Source organism: Micropterus salmoides, unplaced genomic scaffold (genome assembly GCF_014851395.1).
Source record: "Micropterus salmoides isolate LMB-PRFRI ecotype aquatic unplaced genomic scaffold, ASM1485139v1 Ms_hic_scaffold_22, whole genome shotgun sequence".
NCBI lineage: Eukaryota > Metazoa > Chordata > Actinopteri > Centrarchiformes > Centrarchidae > Micropterus > Micropterus salmoides.
In genome coordinates, this window is record NW_024041373.1 from 15029680 (window position 1) to 15043870 (window position 14191).

A 14191-nucleotide genomic window follows, 5' to 3' on the forward strand; every position below is an offset into this window, starting at 1 on the left:
CCGTAAACACGCATCTCTGCTCGGCCACATTTTGGGCTGCCGATGACACGCGAAGACCACTGATGATGGTCAGTTGAGGACTCGCGAGGCTGTACGCGTGGCGCTTTGAATTCACATGAATATTGACTGCATTTCTCTCTGTCGCGGATAGTCTCTTAAAACCATTACAGTTTTAAGCATTTAGATAGCCTAATGCATTTTTATCCCTTGCCTTTCGTCGTCGTCATTATGCAACTTACATTGATTTCTGTGGTTCGTCTGTTGGGTCTGAATCATTGCACTCAATAAACAATACTGGGTAAATATTTGGGAAACAAATTGACCAAATTTACTGCCTTATGAAGTATTTTACGAGCCACATACATACCACTTAAGCACTCGTAAATTCCACCCAACTCGAGGGATATCACATTCGACAGTGTAAAAAATGACCATGGTCCTTATAACTTATAAGGACATTATAAGTCAATCTTGACAAAAATAATGTAGGCTGTTCCATCAAACTCAACTGACCATCCAAAATCTCTTTCTTTTTGCGGGACGCGCCTTTGGAATTGCTCAAAGCCTTGTGTACACTAATGCCTATTTTCTCCGCAGATCTAATTCCTTTCCCTGCTTTCCCCCTCCACTTAAATTGACCATTTTAAAGACATAGATCTCCAGAAGAGAGGAAGACGCTGCCCTAATCTAAACAGCGTCTTGTTGATGGTGAGCGGATGAGATTATGTCGGCATGCCCCCCCCCCCTTTCTTTCCACGCGGTTAAGGAGCAATGGGCCTTCAGACCCTGGCGCCTGCACTTGTCCACAGATAGGCGACCAGGAGAGAGGTGTCCCATTTCAGCATGTTTGCCCTTTGGAGTGAAGGTAAAATTCAAGAGAAGTGTCACATATACATAAAAACGTGGGGAATACTGCTAATCTGCTAACATGAATCCGTTACTGAAGTAATGTGCCCGACGTAAAGAACTAAACCTAACATAACTTTTTTAAGCAGGTGCATTATTATTATTATTATTATTATTATTATTATTATTATTATTATTATTATTATTATTATTGTTGTTTTTATTGTTGTTGTTGTTGTTATTAAGGGATTTAGAACCAATTTATCAAATTAAAACTTTTCTGAACCGATATTAAAGCAATTTTGGGCTTTATTGGCACATAAGAAATGGAACAGTTGAATTGAGTAAACTGTCTTGTAATACGTTACTCGGGGCTTTTTTTGGAAACACTGTCCTAATGTCAAGGGAGTGCATCGGCGTGGCCAAATATTTGTGGAATAAATATCCCACAACTTTCTCAAATTAAGGAGACATAAAAATAAACTACAAACTGCTAAATTTATATTCTCCATGTCCTTTATCTCATTTCCCACAGTTGCGGCATATTATCTTATCCATGGATTGGCGATACAGGAAACGAAGATATGCCTAATCTTCAAACCACCGTAGTGATGAAGGGAAGAACTGTGAAGTCGTGGGTGCTATTCAGCGGAAACAAGAAAATGATATGCTATTGGAGTTACCGGATAAATTCAACCAATTACTTAGGTGCCGCACCAATTTAAGGATTTAGCTGTATAAAGGTTTTAATTATACAAAATGAAAAGGCTTTTTCGGTGCTACTGTTTTCTGTTGGAAAAAAAGCATATAATAAAAACGTCCTTACCTTCAACAACTTTAACAATCTGAGGGAAGTCGATGGTGTTAATATTATTTTAAAAATTAGGCCTATATATCTTCCTGACACACACACCTACACACAGACGAGAGAGAGAGAGAGAGAGAGAGGCTGACTCTATCTGTCCCCCTACCCCACCCCGCTTCAGGACGTCACTGAAAGGGAGAGGACAGCATCTTGGCTGACCCAGCTCTTTCTCTAGATAACTGAATTCAGCTAACCAAACAGGATCGACCTCTCTCTTTCTCTCTCAGCCCTCCAGCCATAAACACACAGCCAGAGGAGAGGGATGCCACAGCTGAAAGACAGACCGTCGGTCGGCACGAAAAGCAGGCAGTGCGAGACCATTTTTCAGGTGTACGCTCGGGTTATGTACTTATTTTATGCGCCTTCCGGAAACAACTTGGTCCAATTCTGGGTCTGTTGACAATTTGTTATCTGTCATCTCTCTGTTGGCGGTAATAATAATGCTTCCCAGCCCGCTCATAACTTCTTCTACCACGCCTTTTTCTGTGAAGGACATTCTGAAGTTAGAGTTGCAGCAACAATCTCAGCAGCACCAGCTCCAGTTTATCTCCTGCTTCGGTCTCTCTGGCACGCTGGCACAGCCGGGGCCTTTCCCAAACAAACCCTTCCGCTCTCATTCACCGCCCTCCTGCATGTTGGCAGGTAGGGACAGTTCAAGTCCCATTAGCTCCGGCATTTCGGAGAGCGAGGAGAGGATGTCGTACCTCAACACGCTGACTGTACAGGAGCGGCTGGCGGTCGAGATGTTCGGCAACCCGGAGCAGAACCACTCTTCAGACCTCCGGCCGGAGACCGAGCAGGAGGACCAAGATACCAGTGAGTGCACAGTCTAATGATAAATATGGTAATCGTAAAGTGATGATTGTGCTAAGTGTCTTTGAGCACACTGAAAAGCGCTTTAGAAATAAAATGTCATTATTATTATTATTATTATTATTATTATTATTATTATTATTATTATAAGTAGTAGTAATATAGCTGTCTTGCAAAAAAGGAGAAATAATGACTGACAATACAAACATGAGCAAATGCACACAGAGGGAATAGCTCCTAGGCATGTTTGCAAATATATATATATATATATATATATATATATATATATATATATATATGGTCGTTTAATAACTTAATTTTTTTTCTGTAATGACACAGCACCTTGCCACACCTTGCACAATGGACGCCCACAATAACAGGAGTATTGTTCTATACTGTTCACTAGCCGCCAGCTACTTAATTGCTGTGCGTAAAGCTGGCAGGCATTTAAGTGTTGTTAACATCTGTACTGATCTGGGTGTTTTAAAAAAACAACAACATATGAGTCGCTGAGCGGAATTGTACAGAAAACACCAAACCTTTAAAGACTGATTCACAATTTCTTAGATTTAGACAAATTAATTTAAATTTAATCGTGAAAAAAAATCTGCAGAAATATTAATTTAAAATACATTTACCATGAAATTTCCAAGATTTGAACATTGATTCATTAAAGTTTAAAAATTAACTGACAAATACTACTTCATCAAATGTCTTCCTAATTTACTCTTTCAAGTCCTCTTTGAAATCACCTTTTGTAAAGTCTGGTAAAGCAATTACCAATCTAGATTGAAGTATTTGAAGATCAATATTGTGGGGTGAAATAATGCAATATATAGGAAAATATAGGGATTAAAATCCGCAACAAAGTGATTTGCTACGGGAAACTTTTTGCTTCAACATTTAAATAAAATTAAGACTTTAAAATAAATGAATTCATGGTAATGTCAGTGTGAGGAGATTGCGATATCATGGTGTGTTGATATTAGTCATATTTATTTCAAAATACTGCAGGTCTTGTTTTAGCTTTAAAGTGCAGTTAAACGTTTCTTCTCCATGCAGAGAGCTGCGGTGCGTTGCGGGGTGAGTGTGAGGATCCAGACTCGGAGAAGCCCGCCACCAAGCAGCAGAGGACCAGGAGGAAACCCCGCGTCCTCTTCTCCCAGGCTCAGGTGTTTGAGCTGGAACGGCGCTTCAAGCAGCAGCGTTACCTGTCCGCCCCAGAGAGAGAGCACTTGGCAAGCTCACTGAAACTTACCTCCACCCAGGTCAAGATCTGGTTCCAGAACAGGAGGTACAAATGCAAGAGGCAGCGGCAGGACAAGACTCTGGAGATGGCAGGTCATCACCATCACCACCACCCGCCGCCGCCGCCCAGGAGGGTGGCTGTGCCGGTGCTTGTCCGGGACGGGAGGCCTTGTCTGACTGGATCACAGAACTATAACACCTCTTACACAGTCGGAGCTCCAAACCCGTACAGCTACAACGGCTATCCAGCCTACAGCTACAACAACTCGGTGTATACTAACACTTACTCTTGTACTTATTCTAGTTTACCTGCTCTGCCGCCCAGCAACACCGCTGCTAACGCTTTTATGAACATGAATTTGGGAAACCTCGGTCCACAGACGCAAAGCCAGGCTCCCCAAGGACCAGTCGTCACGCCCTGCCAAGGAACTCTGCAGGGCATCCGGGCATGGTAGCGCGGTCTTTACGCACAATCACAGCTGGGAGACGTTTCTCTGGGATTGCTGAATGGACTCAAGCATGTCAACCTGCCAATGCAATGAAAGCACAATTTAAAACTATGTAACACATTACAGACAGAATAGGCCAGTTGATTGTAAAGCAATGAGGGCCTATGAGGAAACCCTAACTCATTGACTGAGATCCAAACCATATAGTATATGCGCATTTGTCTCTGAGCCACAGTGTTAAAAAAAAAAAAAAAACATATTAAACCTACTGCTGGATATTTGGTCGTGGGACTGAATGTTGCCGATGAGCCTATGCGTAATGTGGCCTTTTCTGGTTGAAAAAAGATGATATGTGCAACATGAGTGAAATTGTTTGGAAATTTTCATACAAACGCAACTTTCTATGTTTAGCCCATAATTAATAAAATATTGGCCTAACAAGGTCTTTTTAATTCGATCCCGAAATGAATTAAAAGAGTCAATATCGACCACAATTGTTGGATAATGGAATCATATATAGTATTATGGTTTTTTTTTTCTTTTAACAGTTAAACAAAGTGATTAAACGGTATCCTATAAAACTGATGATGAAATTAAACATAAACAACATAATGACACAATTGACTCTAATTTACTGTGTGTGTTTGTGTGTGTGTAAGCTCGTTTGTTGTTTTTTAACACATGGAACTTTGGGACCTAAACAAATATAATATACATTTATGTGAAAATCAGCGTTTTCATGCCTACTTGGACGTCTCTGGCGTGTTTTTGCATTTCAAAATTCATATGAGTCTGGAAAGGAAACTAAAATAAGGTAATGTTGAGCTGGGTTTGTTCCTCAAGCCATATACTTGGTAACAGTTTCTCATCGTCTGAAACAGTTCCTCAAGCCAAACGAACTTTTCTTCTTCCTTTTTTTTCCTGTGAGAAAGCTTGTGGTAGACTTTGGTCTGAGAGAAGAACCAGAAACAGACAGAATTTAGAGGCGAGCTAATGTCCGGTTAGGAGATGGACATTAACCAGACAGCCAGCATCGTCGGGACCCACAGAGCGAGTAAATTCACAGAGGGTTGGATGATAAATATTGCTGGAAAAGCTTCTCGTCGTTGACGCGTGACAGAGAAATACATCATTCCATATATGCTACTATCCAAATAATGATAATAATAAATAAAATAAAAAGGATTAGTAGTAATTTTTAGGATTAGCCTATATTACATCATAATTATAAAATAACCAACATTTACCACATAATCACACTCTCTCGCTGTTGATTGGAGATTGACTTCAGACAAACACCTTCACCTAAAGCATGGTCGAATACGCAGAAATTATTAATGGAGATGAGTGGCAACGTAAACAGTGTTTGTCTCCTGTGATAGTCCCACTGGCCACTTCCCCTGGCTACCGCACTGCCGGTGGAACATACCTGGTGTCGGCTTTAAGTGCTGCAGAGTCACTAGTGTAAATAGAGCTGGCGACAGGGCGGCGATGCCTGAGGACGCGGCCTGGCCGTGGCTGCTCTGACAGGCGCTGAGATCGCTATCTTGTGCTTCCAAAGATAGCAGCTCGGCTCATCGCTGCGTTTTAGGCATGGAGTTTCCCAAAACAAAGTCTGCAATGGCAACCACTCAAGGGGCTCGCAAAAGAACCAGAGCCCAAATATAGAGAAGGAAAAGTGCGCGGAGAAGATGGAGCTGAGGCTCTCCCACAAGGTGGCCCTTGTACATCATTACATTATAATAGAGTAAAGTTAAACAACATGCAATTTTAATTAGGCTTTTGGTAAACATTTAAATGAATTTGGACTGGTCTAAGGATAGATCGCATGCATGTTGCACAGACCCGAGACAAACTTGTGGTTTTGCGCAATATAAATAAAGCTGGCTTGACTTGACTTGACTGTGGAAGCCAGTAGGTGCATCACGCAGCCCAGACTTATTCAGACATTTTGTGCGTAACAGACCATAACTCTACCACACAATATATTTTCAGTAATTGATGTCTGTAGAGATTTAATGAATGAAAGCAAATAGTAAGCAAATGCAGTTTAAATTGGTTAAGACGACTGATCCAGAGGCAGCGTGCGCGTGCAAGTTCAGGAGGAAACTGCTTAGCGGGCAAAGGAAAAGGGAGATGGAAAATATGAGTGTATTTGAACGCAGATTATAAAGCAGGCATGTTGCTAAGTAAGGGTAAGGGAGTACGTGAGTGCGTGAGTGAGTGAGTGAGTGAATGAGTGAATAAAGGAAAAGCTGCTTCATTCAGAAATGATTATCAACAGTAACACAACTTTTTATAGCAAGTATGTTATTCAGTAATAAGCTATTTCCCACACGGTTTTGCTGAATTGAAATTACATTTTGTCAATGCGGAGAGGGCATCTCTTGGTTGTAAATGTGCCAGAACTTCCATGTTTCCCTTCCGGACACCCTAGAGCTGGTTTGCGCTCTGGGAGACGTATGTGTTTAGTCAGACGAAGAATAGAAAGCACCACAGAGGAGGCAGATCACCGCTTCTGTCTTCACGTCTCCTAAACGAAGGGCAGGTCTCCTGGTTGTGTAATGTGCGTGTGTGTGTGTGGGGGTGGGGGTATCTTAACTTTGGAAAACATGCATCATTGCCACACGGTGGCGCTACTCACTTGATTGAGCAACAAGGCAGGATGACCCCCCTTACAGTAAAATACTTTTTCTATGGTCAGTCTCACTTTTTCAGTGACATTTCTGTTGTGGGTTTTGTTTACAAACATCGTGGCTGAAGGGACCGTGGCCTCTAAAATCTCTGGCTACTCGAGCTATACGATTAAAAAGTGTTTCGTGTATTTTTTTAATAACAGAACAATTGTTAAAATTCACAATCATACGCTGTGTCAAGATTAAATAATGGATGCAAATTTGGCAATTTCAAATCAGAATGGTCCTGTCAGAGTATTGTGGTTAAAAACAAAGTTGTATACTAGTTACACCTCATACGCAATAGTGGGCTGCAGTAATGTAAAAGGATTTGAAGCCACATTCTCACACGCGAAAGCTGGAGTTTTTACGCACGTTAGCGAACTTTACGCATCAGATATTCTTACTACAGTTCACACATAATCGATATCTGGGAAACCCAACATTGACTGAAACTGCTCTATTTTGCAAGGATAGTTGACAACATCCACTCTGAGTCTCTAAATCATGTCAAATATTTACCGTATATTTGAAATGTTCAACGGCGTCTCCATGGGCTTGAAAAGCAAAATTTAGTTATATGGAGCTTTTAACATTTAGGAATAATGTCTCGCTAATAAAAATCACCATACCAAGGTGAAACACCTCGTCTGCAAAATCAGTGTCCCTCCGTCCTCACTTTACAGCGCAGAGCATCAGCATGGAGCTGGGCGGCGCGAAGGAGGGACCAGGCAGAGAAAACAGCCTATCAACGGTTAACTTTAGCCTCTACTACTGCTGCTGAGAATACTGTAATAGACGTGACAGCTCCTGATGTAGGCTGTTCATTAGCAGACAGGACCACAATTAAATTAGAGCAATTAAAGGGAGCGGTGAAAAGATCGAATCAGTTAGAAACTTTGCTGTAGAGTGGATGATCTCTTGATGCCTCCAAATAAATCGCATGCGAGAGTGAGGAAATATCCGTGCGCCTATTTTCATCATGACATTAAGTTTTTCGTCCTTCTCCATCAAAGACATCCTCACCGGACGTGAGTCCCGGGGGAAGCCCGGTGCCAGGAGTACAGAGGAGCTCCGGGCACCAAAGCGTAACATCTGCACAGGGCATGGTAGTATGAGAGTCTCTGATTTGTCTCATCAAGACGCGTATGAGAACCGCAATTACCCGGAGAGACTTCCTGCTGATCTCAGTCTGTCTGCTGGACACCACCGATCTGATGCCTACAGCGAGGAGTCCACAGGAGAGGAGACTGAGCGCAGAGAAGGTGAGCAGGTTTTCTCTAGTCTGCAGTAAGGAATTATAAAGACTCTGTGGTTTTACACTGCAACAAATGTGAAAAAAAGTTGACAGTTTCCTGCATTTCGATTATATTTGCACAAAGTGGCATCTTGAAATGAGACACGTGATTAAAGATTGCTGAATGGGGTGAATTTGTCTCGCCTAAATGGCGTGTTTGTCTCATTTTTTTGAAATAAAAAATGTTTTAATTCACGACAGATCATTTAATAGCTCGATAATTTTAAAGGTGGGGTTTTTGCCCTGTTAGACTTTGTTGTTTGAGAAAGCTATTCAGGCTGTGGGACAATTGGAAAAAACCAGAAGGTCCTGATCTAAAAGCCTTACATACTTCATCATGTCCCTTCACTTTCTGACATTGTGGAAGGGATAGAAGATGACAACGTCATACTGGCCAGCATCAGCACCTTATTGAAATTGACTCTCAGTCAGCAGCTTTAGCAGGCTTTCCTGGCGACAGAGAAAACACACTTATTTTCATCACACATATTGTCTTTCCTAGGCGCTGCAGACCAGCAACCACACTGTGTGGGGCGGGACGAAGAGAAGGAGAAGGAGGCAGAGGAGGAGGGATGTCACCACAGCGGGGACACGGTCAGCTGTTCACCCGACGAGCGGCAGTGCAGGCCCGGTACTAAGAAGCGCTCCAGGGCGGCCTTCTCTCACGCACAGGTCTACGAGCTGGAGCGCCGCTTCAGCGCACAGCGGTACCTTTCAGGCCCTGAACGGGCCGATCTGGCAGAAGCTCTGAAACTCACAGAGACCCAAGTGAAAATCTGGTTCCAAAACCGGAGATATAAAACCAAACGGCGTCAGGTGGCGGCTGAGCTGGCGGCCTACAGCTCACATAAGAAGGTAGCAGTGAAAGTGTTGGTGAGGGACAATCAAAAGCAGTACCACCAGGCGAACGGAGCACACGTCCCCACTGTACCACTGTACCAGGCCTACCAGTACTACCCCTACCTGCACTACTACTGCCAGCCCTGGAGCATGAACAGCATGTTGTGTAGAGGGATGCTCTGAACTCCAGAGAACACATGACTTGAAGTGTCTCTCCCATCTCAAGGTGTTAGCAGCTTGCTGCAATTCTGTATACTGTATACTATAAGTTCAAGCAATGTTTTTTTTGTTTTTTTTGTCTTACTAGAAGCCAGTTTGGCATACTTAAAAAAAAGAAAAGACAAACAGTATCAGAAGTTGGCCTGCTATTTAGGGTCCATAAAATGCACACCTCTCTCTCACCATGACTAGCTACAGTACATTTAGAGATATTCTGTAAAGTTATAATCCGGGGCAGATCAGTGTGAGCATAAGAGGCATTACAAAGCTCTTTGAGACTGTCGATTGATTAGATTAGCCGATCACTATCTGAAGAAATCGGTAGCATTTAAGACAAAGCTTTGAGTTTGGTTATCATTTTGCGTTTTGCTACAAAATAATAATTTAAAGGCTAAATACAGCTAACTTGGTCAGACGTTTTTCTCTGATCTGCTGGGTAGTTTTCAAATAGTCTTATATTCTACTTTTTTTATTTAATATTTTGTCTATCTTTTTAAAAGACATAATGGACTGTACACAAATGATTATCAGGAGGGGAGCTCAGAAAACAAGATGGCCATGTATTTCTTTGTTATGCTGAGGGGGAAGCATTCTGACATATGAGAGCAGAAAAAAAGATATTTTTATCACCCCAATTTTATATTTCAGCATTCCCTTGTGGGGTTAATTAAAAAAGAGAATTAAATAATTGCAAATGATGGTTATAGCGTGCAAAGAGGGTCATAAATGCATGTTTTGCAGTATGCAGAAGACAACAATTCTGTCTCTGTTTCATGGTTTAATCACACTAAATGTTATCAAAAGTCTCCTTTACTTTACTTTATTCTTAGTCATAACAAAAAGCAAGTGATGTTTGCCATAAATTTGGAGATCACTTTTTCTTCCTGTAATTTGCTAGTTTGGGAAAATTCATAAATATATTATGGTTTGATTACACCATCTTAAATTCCTCAGTTTTTTGTTTGTTTGTTTTTTAAATGGTGGAAGGAGTTTTTTTTGAGCAAGGGTATTGCAGGGTTTTTTTTAAAGTCAAGGGTAGGTTCCAAATAAAATATTAACAATGCAGGGGAGGGTTCAATTTTAAAAACTGAATATTAAGATTTAATTGATATCCTGCACTTAACAAAAATGCATGCTTTTAAATTGTTCAGTTTATACAAATACGTGAAATAATTCCAGTGGGTCTGAAAATATATAGTTGCATTTTTAGCATTATTTAAAAATGATTAACAAAAATGTATTGATGTAAATACCGTATGCTAACTCAGATAGTGACTCACTTTTAGTTCACAGCAACGGCTCCTCACTGGGTTTCTCAAGAGCCCAGGATGATCTACATATGTTGCTTTTTCCCCTCCTTAATGACTGCCAGTAACAGTCCATTTTAAGTGACCAGACAGAGCAGAAAGGAATCCTGAATTTATACAAACCCAACGAGAGAAAGTAACTTATCCTGACGTGCCAGTAGCATGACCGAGACTCTGACACTTTTAGTAGGTATTTATTTTATTTATGGGACATCTTTATTGATCATGAAACTCAACATAACACCTGTTAGAACACATTCTTTATATTAGGTTTATGGACCTTTAGAAATCTTTTGGAGAGTGTCTGTGTGTGTACGCGGTATGGGTTCCCCCCACACAGTACTCAAGCAACAGATTATGAAGTAGTCAGCTGGGCACAGGCATGTAACTTACTGTACGCTTTTTAAAAAGCGTGTGTGTGGAAATGTAATACCCTAGTTCCATGCAAAGTAATGCAGACAACAAACTTTTTTGTTTACTTTTTATTTTCGTATTACACAAAACTGACTAATTTCACAGATTCAAACAGATGATTATTAGAAGGTGAATGTTTATTGTTGATTTTTTTTTTTATAGTTTTTTTAAGTGTGTAAAGAGTCATGCGTAGGCCTATTCTCTACTGTGTGCTGCATGAGTCAGAGAGGGTCAATAGACCATGGAGATGTTGCACCATCCAGCTGGGCTGCGCAAGACAGCACACATTAATCATACCTTACTGAAAAGACTACACCCTCATCCCAAAGGTATATACACAATGGCCACACTTGATAGGAAAATAAAAACAGAATTCCTAAGTGAGTTTACTGGTGCTTTGGCTTAATCCTAAACTGGTTGTTCTTACCAATGTTAACTGCACTAGCTGCTAGAATTGTGTGGCATAAACATAGCATGCAGGCTGCTGACTTAATTACCACAGATAAACAGATAAAAGAGGGCCACATATTTAAAAAAGAAAAAGATATTTGTGCAACACGTTCAGCGATATCACCTTGACACTACAAGGTAAACTGTGTGCTCATGTACAAAATGTTTGCGAGTATTTGCCTACGATGAAGGTAGTGCCCTGCCTGGCAAATATTATTATTACTATGTTATGACATTAAAGAGGCTGTGACATCAAAGAATTGTGATGTTCAATAGCTACGTCAAATTCCCTTTTTGCACAACAAGCTGTTTTGGCAGAGAGGATCACCTTGTGCCACACTGGCATTAGCCCAAACCTCATTTATCTCTTAAATCAAAACACCACTTCAAGCTACCCTAAGTGGTTGACACAACAGGTTTCTGCGAGGGAGGGAAACACACACCTCCTTTTGACTGTCTGACTGTAAGTCACCATTAAGTCTAATCATTTTCATTTACACAGCGTGTATTTGCTATTAAAGACTTAGATGACTAAGACTATGCAGAAAAGGTCATGCGGTTGCATTGAGGCTCCCAGGTATGCCACTTTCTGTGTGCTCTGATTATTCACATTGTGCTGGTGAATAGCTGCTTTAGTTATTGCTGTCTACCGTGACTGCACAAAATTTATTTTTCCTGCACCCAGTCTGTGATGTCACACTGATGTATATTCCCATCAAGAACTAATGAGGCTCTTGAAAATGTGAGTGACACTGTGCAGGATGATTTTCATTACTATGGACCTCATCCATAAGTTGGTTGAACATTGCAAAGGTTTTATTTTAGGGAGTTCCCCTTATCTTAACTTATTCATGTGGATCCTTCTAGTGTATTACAAGTTAGGTGGTATTTTCATATTTGTTGCTGATATCTTAGAGCATAGCAACATTGCTGCAACACTGTCTAATTGGGGAAAGACACACAAGCAGTCAGATGATCACAGAGGTTAGCAAACAAGCCAACATTTTAGCCATGTTATCTAAACCACTTCATTTGAATATAAATGTTGTAATAATCCCAAGTGCGGTAGGTCCAAGTTGAACCAGGATGTTTGCAACAGACAGTTTGAGCAATAATTTTACTGTTTGCCTTTGTTTTCATTTCCAAATACATTTGGCTAACCTTGGGGTTTGTTTAAAACTTGCATTATTGTCTGATTGCGTGTGTTTCTTCCCATATCTCAGCAGTTGTGTGTTGTTCCAGGTGGTAGTTCACTGAGCCATCAAGCATTACTGCATGTATGTCAATATGAAAGGAGCCAGACAGTAGTGCAGAAGAACACGATCCTCTGCCTCTTCAAACAATCATAAGCAACAGCTTCCACAACTGAACAGAACATTAAAACTTATTAATGCCAGTGGAAAGGTCATTTCCTGTTGTCTTTTATGTTGCTGCAGATTTCTCAGCTTGGAGGAATGTGTTGAGGGTGGGGCTGAGCTACAGTGAGCAACATAGGAATGACAGTGCTCACCTAATCCATGCTTGGCTGCACCTTTAAGATACAGATCTATTGATGGAAGAATTCTCACAGGGCTCCTGAGCAGCAATTACATATGCATTTCCGATGCGCCCATTGTAACAGGATTCATTTTCTCAAGGGCCTTGTTGATTTAAACAGTATCATCTTCACACACACAACTGCTGCTGGCACTGAGACAGCTGGTTAATATGAAAAGAAATAGAGCTCACACGAAAGCCAGACTGGGAGAGGCCGCCCTCTAAAACGATTCATGCTCTGCCAATTGCTGATTTTATTATCAGAAACAATTATAACAACAGCTAAATGTTTGACTTTGAAAACAAGATGAGGCAGTAGCGAGTGTTTCACTGCTGTTAATGCGTTGGCCCTCGGCAGACACAGGGCAGGACTCAGGAAGGAGAGGGGTCATAGTTAATACCTCTGTTTAAAGACAGATTGGCTTCCCTTTGACCTGGTCTCTCTCTCTCTCTCTCTCTCTCTCTCTCTCACACACACACACACACAGATACACACACACACTGCAAATAATCCCACCCAGAGGACTCTTCAGGCTTGTTCCAGAGACTATTAGCAGATAGCATCAGTGCATGTTGGAATGTAAACATTTACAGTAAAGCTATAAGACATCAACTCCCCCCTGGGGAAGACACATCCATCACACTAACCGCATCAGCACTCAAAAGCCCTGCCCCTGCTTCAAAAAGAATTATATCACACCTTTGCGCCCAATTTGAACTGATTCGATATAATCAGACCACATGGTTCTTTTATGTGTGTTGGTTAGTTTACTGCTGTGTGATTGATTTCTCTACAGTTTTCTGTTACCAATTTTTAAGCTGAGAGCAGAGTGCAGCACCCAGCAGTGATTGTGGCCGAGGGCTTGTGGTATTGTGCATGTAAAGAAAAGCAGTGACACCAGCTCGGTGTTTGTCAGAGCAGAAGCATTAGTCATGGAGAGGATTAGAAAGAATAGAGAGATGAGCCCACCCAGAACAAGCTCATTTTGGGAAAGTAGCACAGGTCCAGTCCTCATGGTGTGTGTGTGTGTGTGTGTGTGTGTGTGTGTGTGTGTGTGTGTGTGTGTGTGTGTGTGTGTGTGTGTGTGTGTGTGTTTTTGTGTTTCTTGTCCATTAGGAGGAGATACAGCATGTTCAGGGCTGAGAGTCTGAGTGTGTTTGGAGGCAGATTAAGGCAAAGCAGAAAGGTGAAGCTCACGAGCGAGTGGAAAGTAAGGGTGAGTACGTGTTGA

At 41.4% G+C, this 14191-nt stretch overlaps 2 protein-coding genes across 2 annotated transcripts; both read left to right on the forward strand.

Moving 5' to 3' along the window:
* The first annotated feature begins 1855 nt into the window (after positions 1–1855).
* On the forward strand, positions 1856–4841 carry nkx2.3 (NK2 homeobox 3). The gene is made up of 2 exons (XM_038736844.1): positions 1856–2527; positions 3587–4841. The coding sequence occupies exons 1-2, from the start codon at positions 2068–2070 to the stop codon at positions 4225–4227; spliced, it is 1101 nt and encodes a 366-aa protein (XP_038592772.1). The 5' UTR covers positions 1856–2067; the 3' UTR covers positions 4228–4841.
* A 2889-nt stretch (positions 4842–7730) lies between these two features.
* nkx3.3 (NK3 homeobox 3) lies at positions 7731–12606 on the forward strand. The gene is made up of 2 exons (XM_038736845.1): positions 7731–8161; positions 8696–12606. Exons 1-2 carry the CDS (start codon positions 7879–7881, stop codon positions 9214–9216), a joined length of 804 nt encoding a protein of 267 aa, XP_038592773.1. The 5' UTR covers positions 7731–7878; the 3' UTR covers positions 9217–12606.
* The last annotated feature ends 1585 nt before the right edge of the window (positions 12607–14191 follow it).

Bases quoted from the DNA above. Each gene is read 5' to 3' on its own strand.
- nkx2.3 (XM_038736844.1), top strand. From the start codon at position 2,068: ATGCGCCTTCCGGAAACAACTTGGTCCAATTCTGGGTCTGTTGACAAT. The intron at 2,528-3,586 runs GTGAGTGCACAG...TTCTCCATGCAG, and splicing joins GCAGGAGGACCAAGATACCA to AGAGCTGCGGTGCGTTGCGG.
- nkx3.3 (XM_038736845.1), top strand. From the start codon at position 7,879: ATGACATTAAGTTTTTCGTCCTTCTCCATCAAAGACATCCTCACCGGA. The intron at 8,162-8,695 runs GTGAGCAGGTTT...TGTCTTTCCTAG, and splicing joins GGAGACTGAGCGCAGAGAAG to GCGCTGCAGACCAGCAACCA.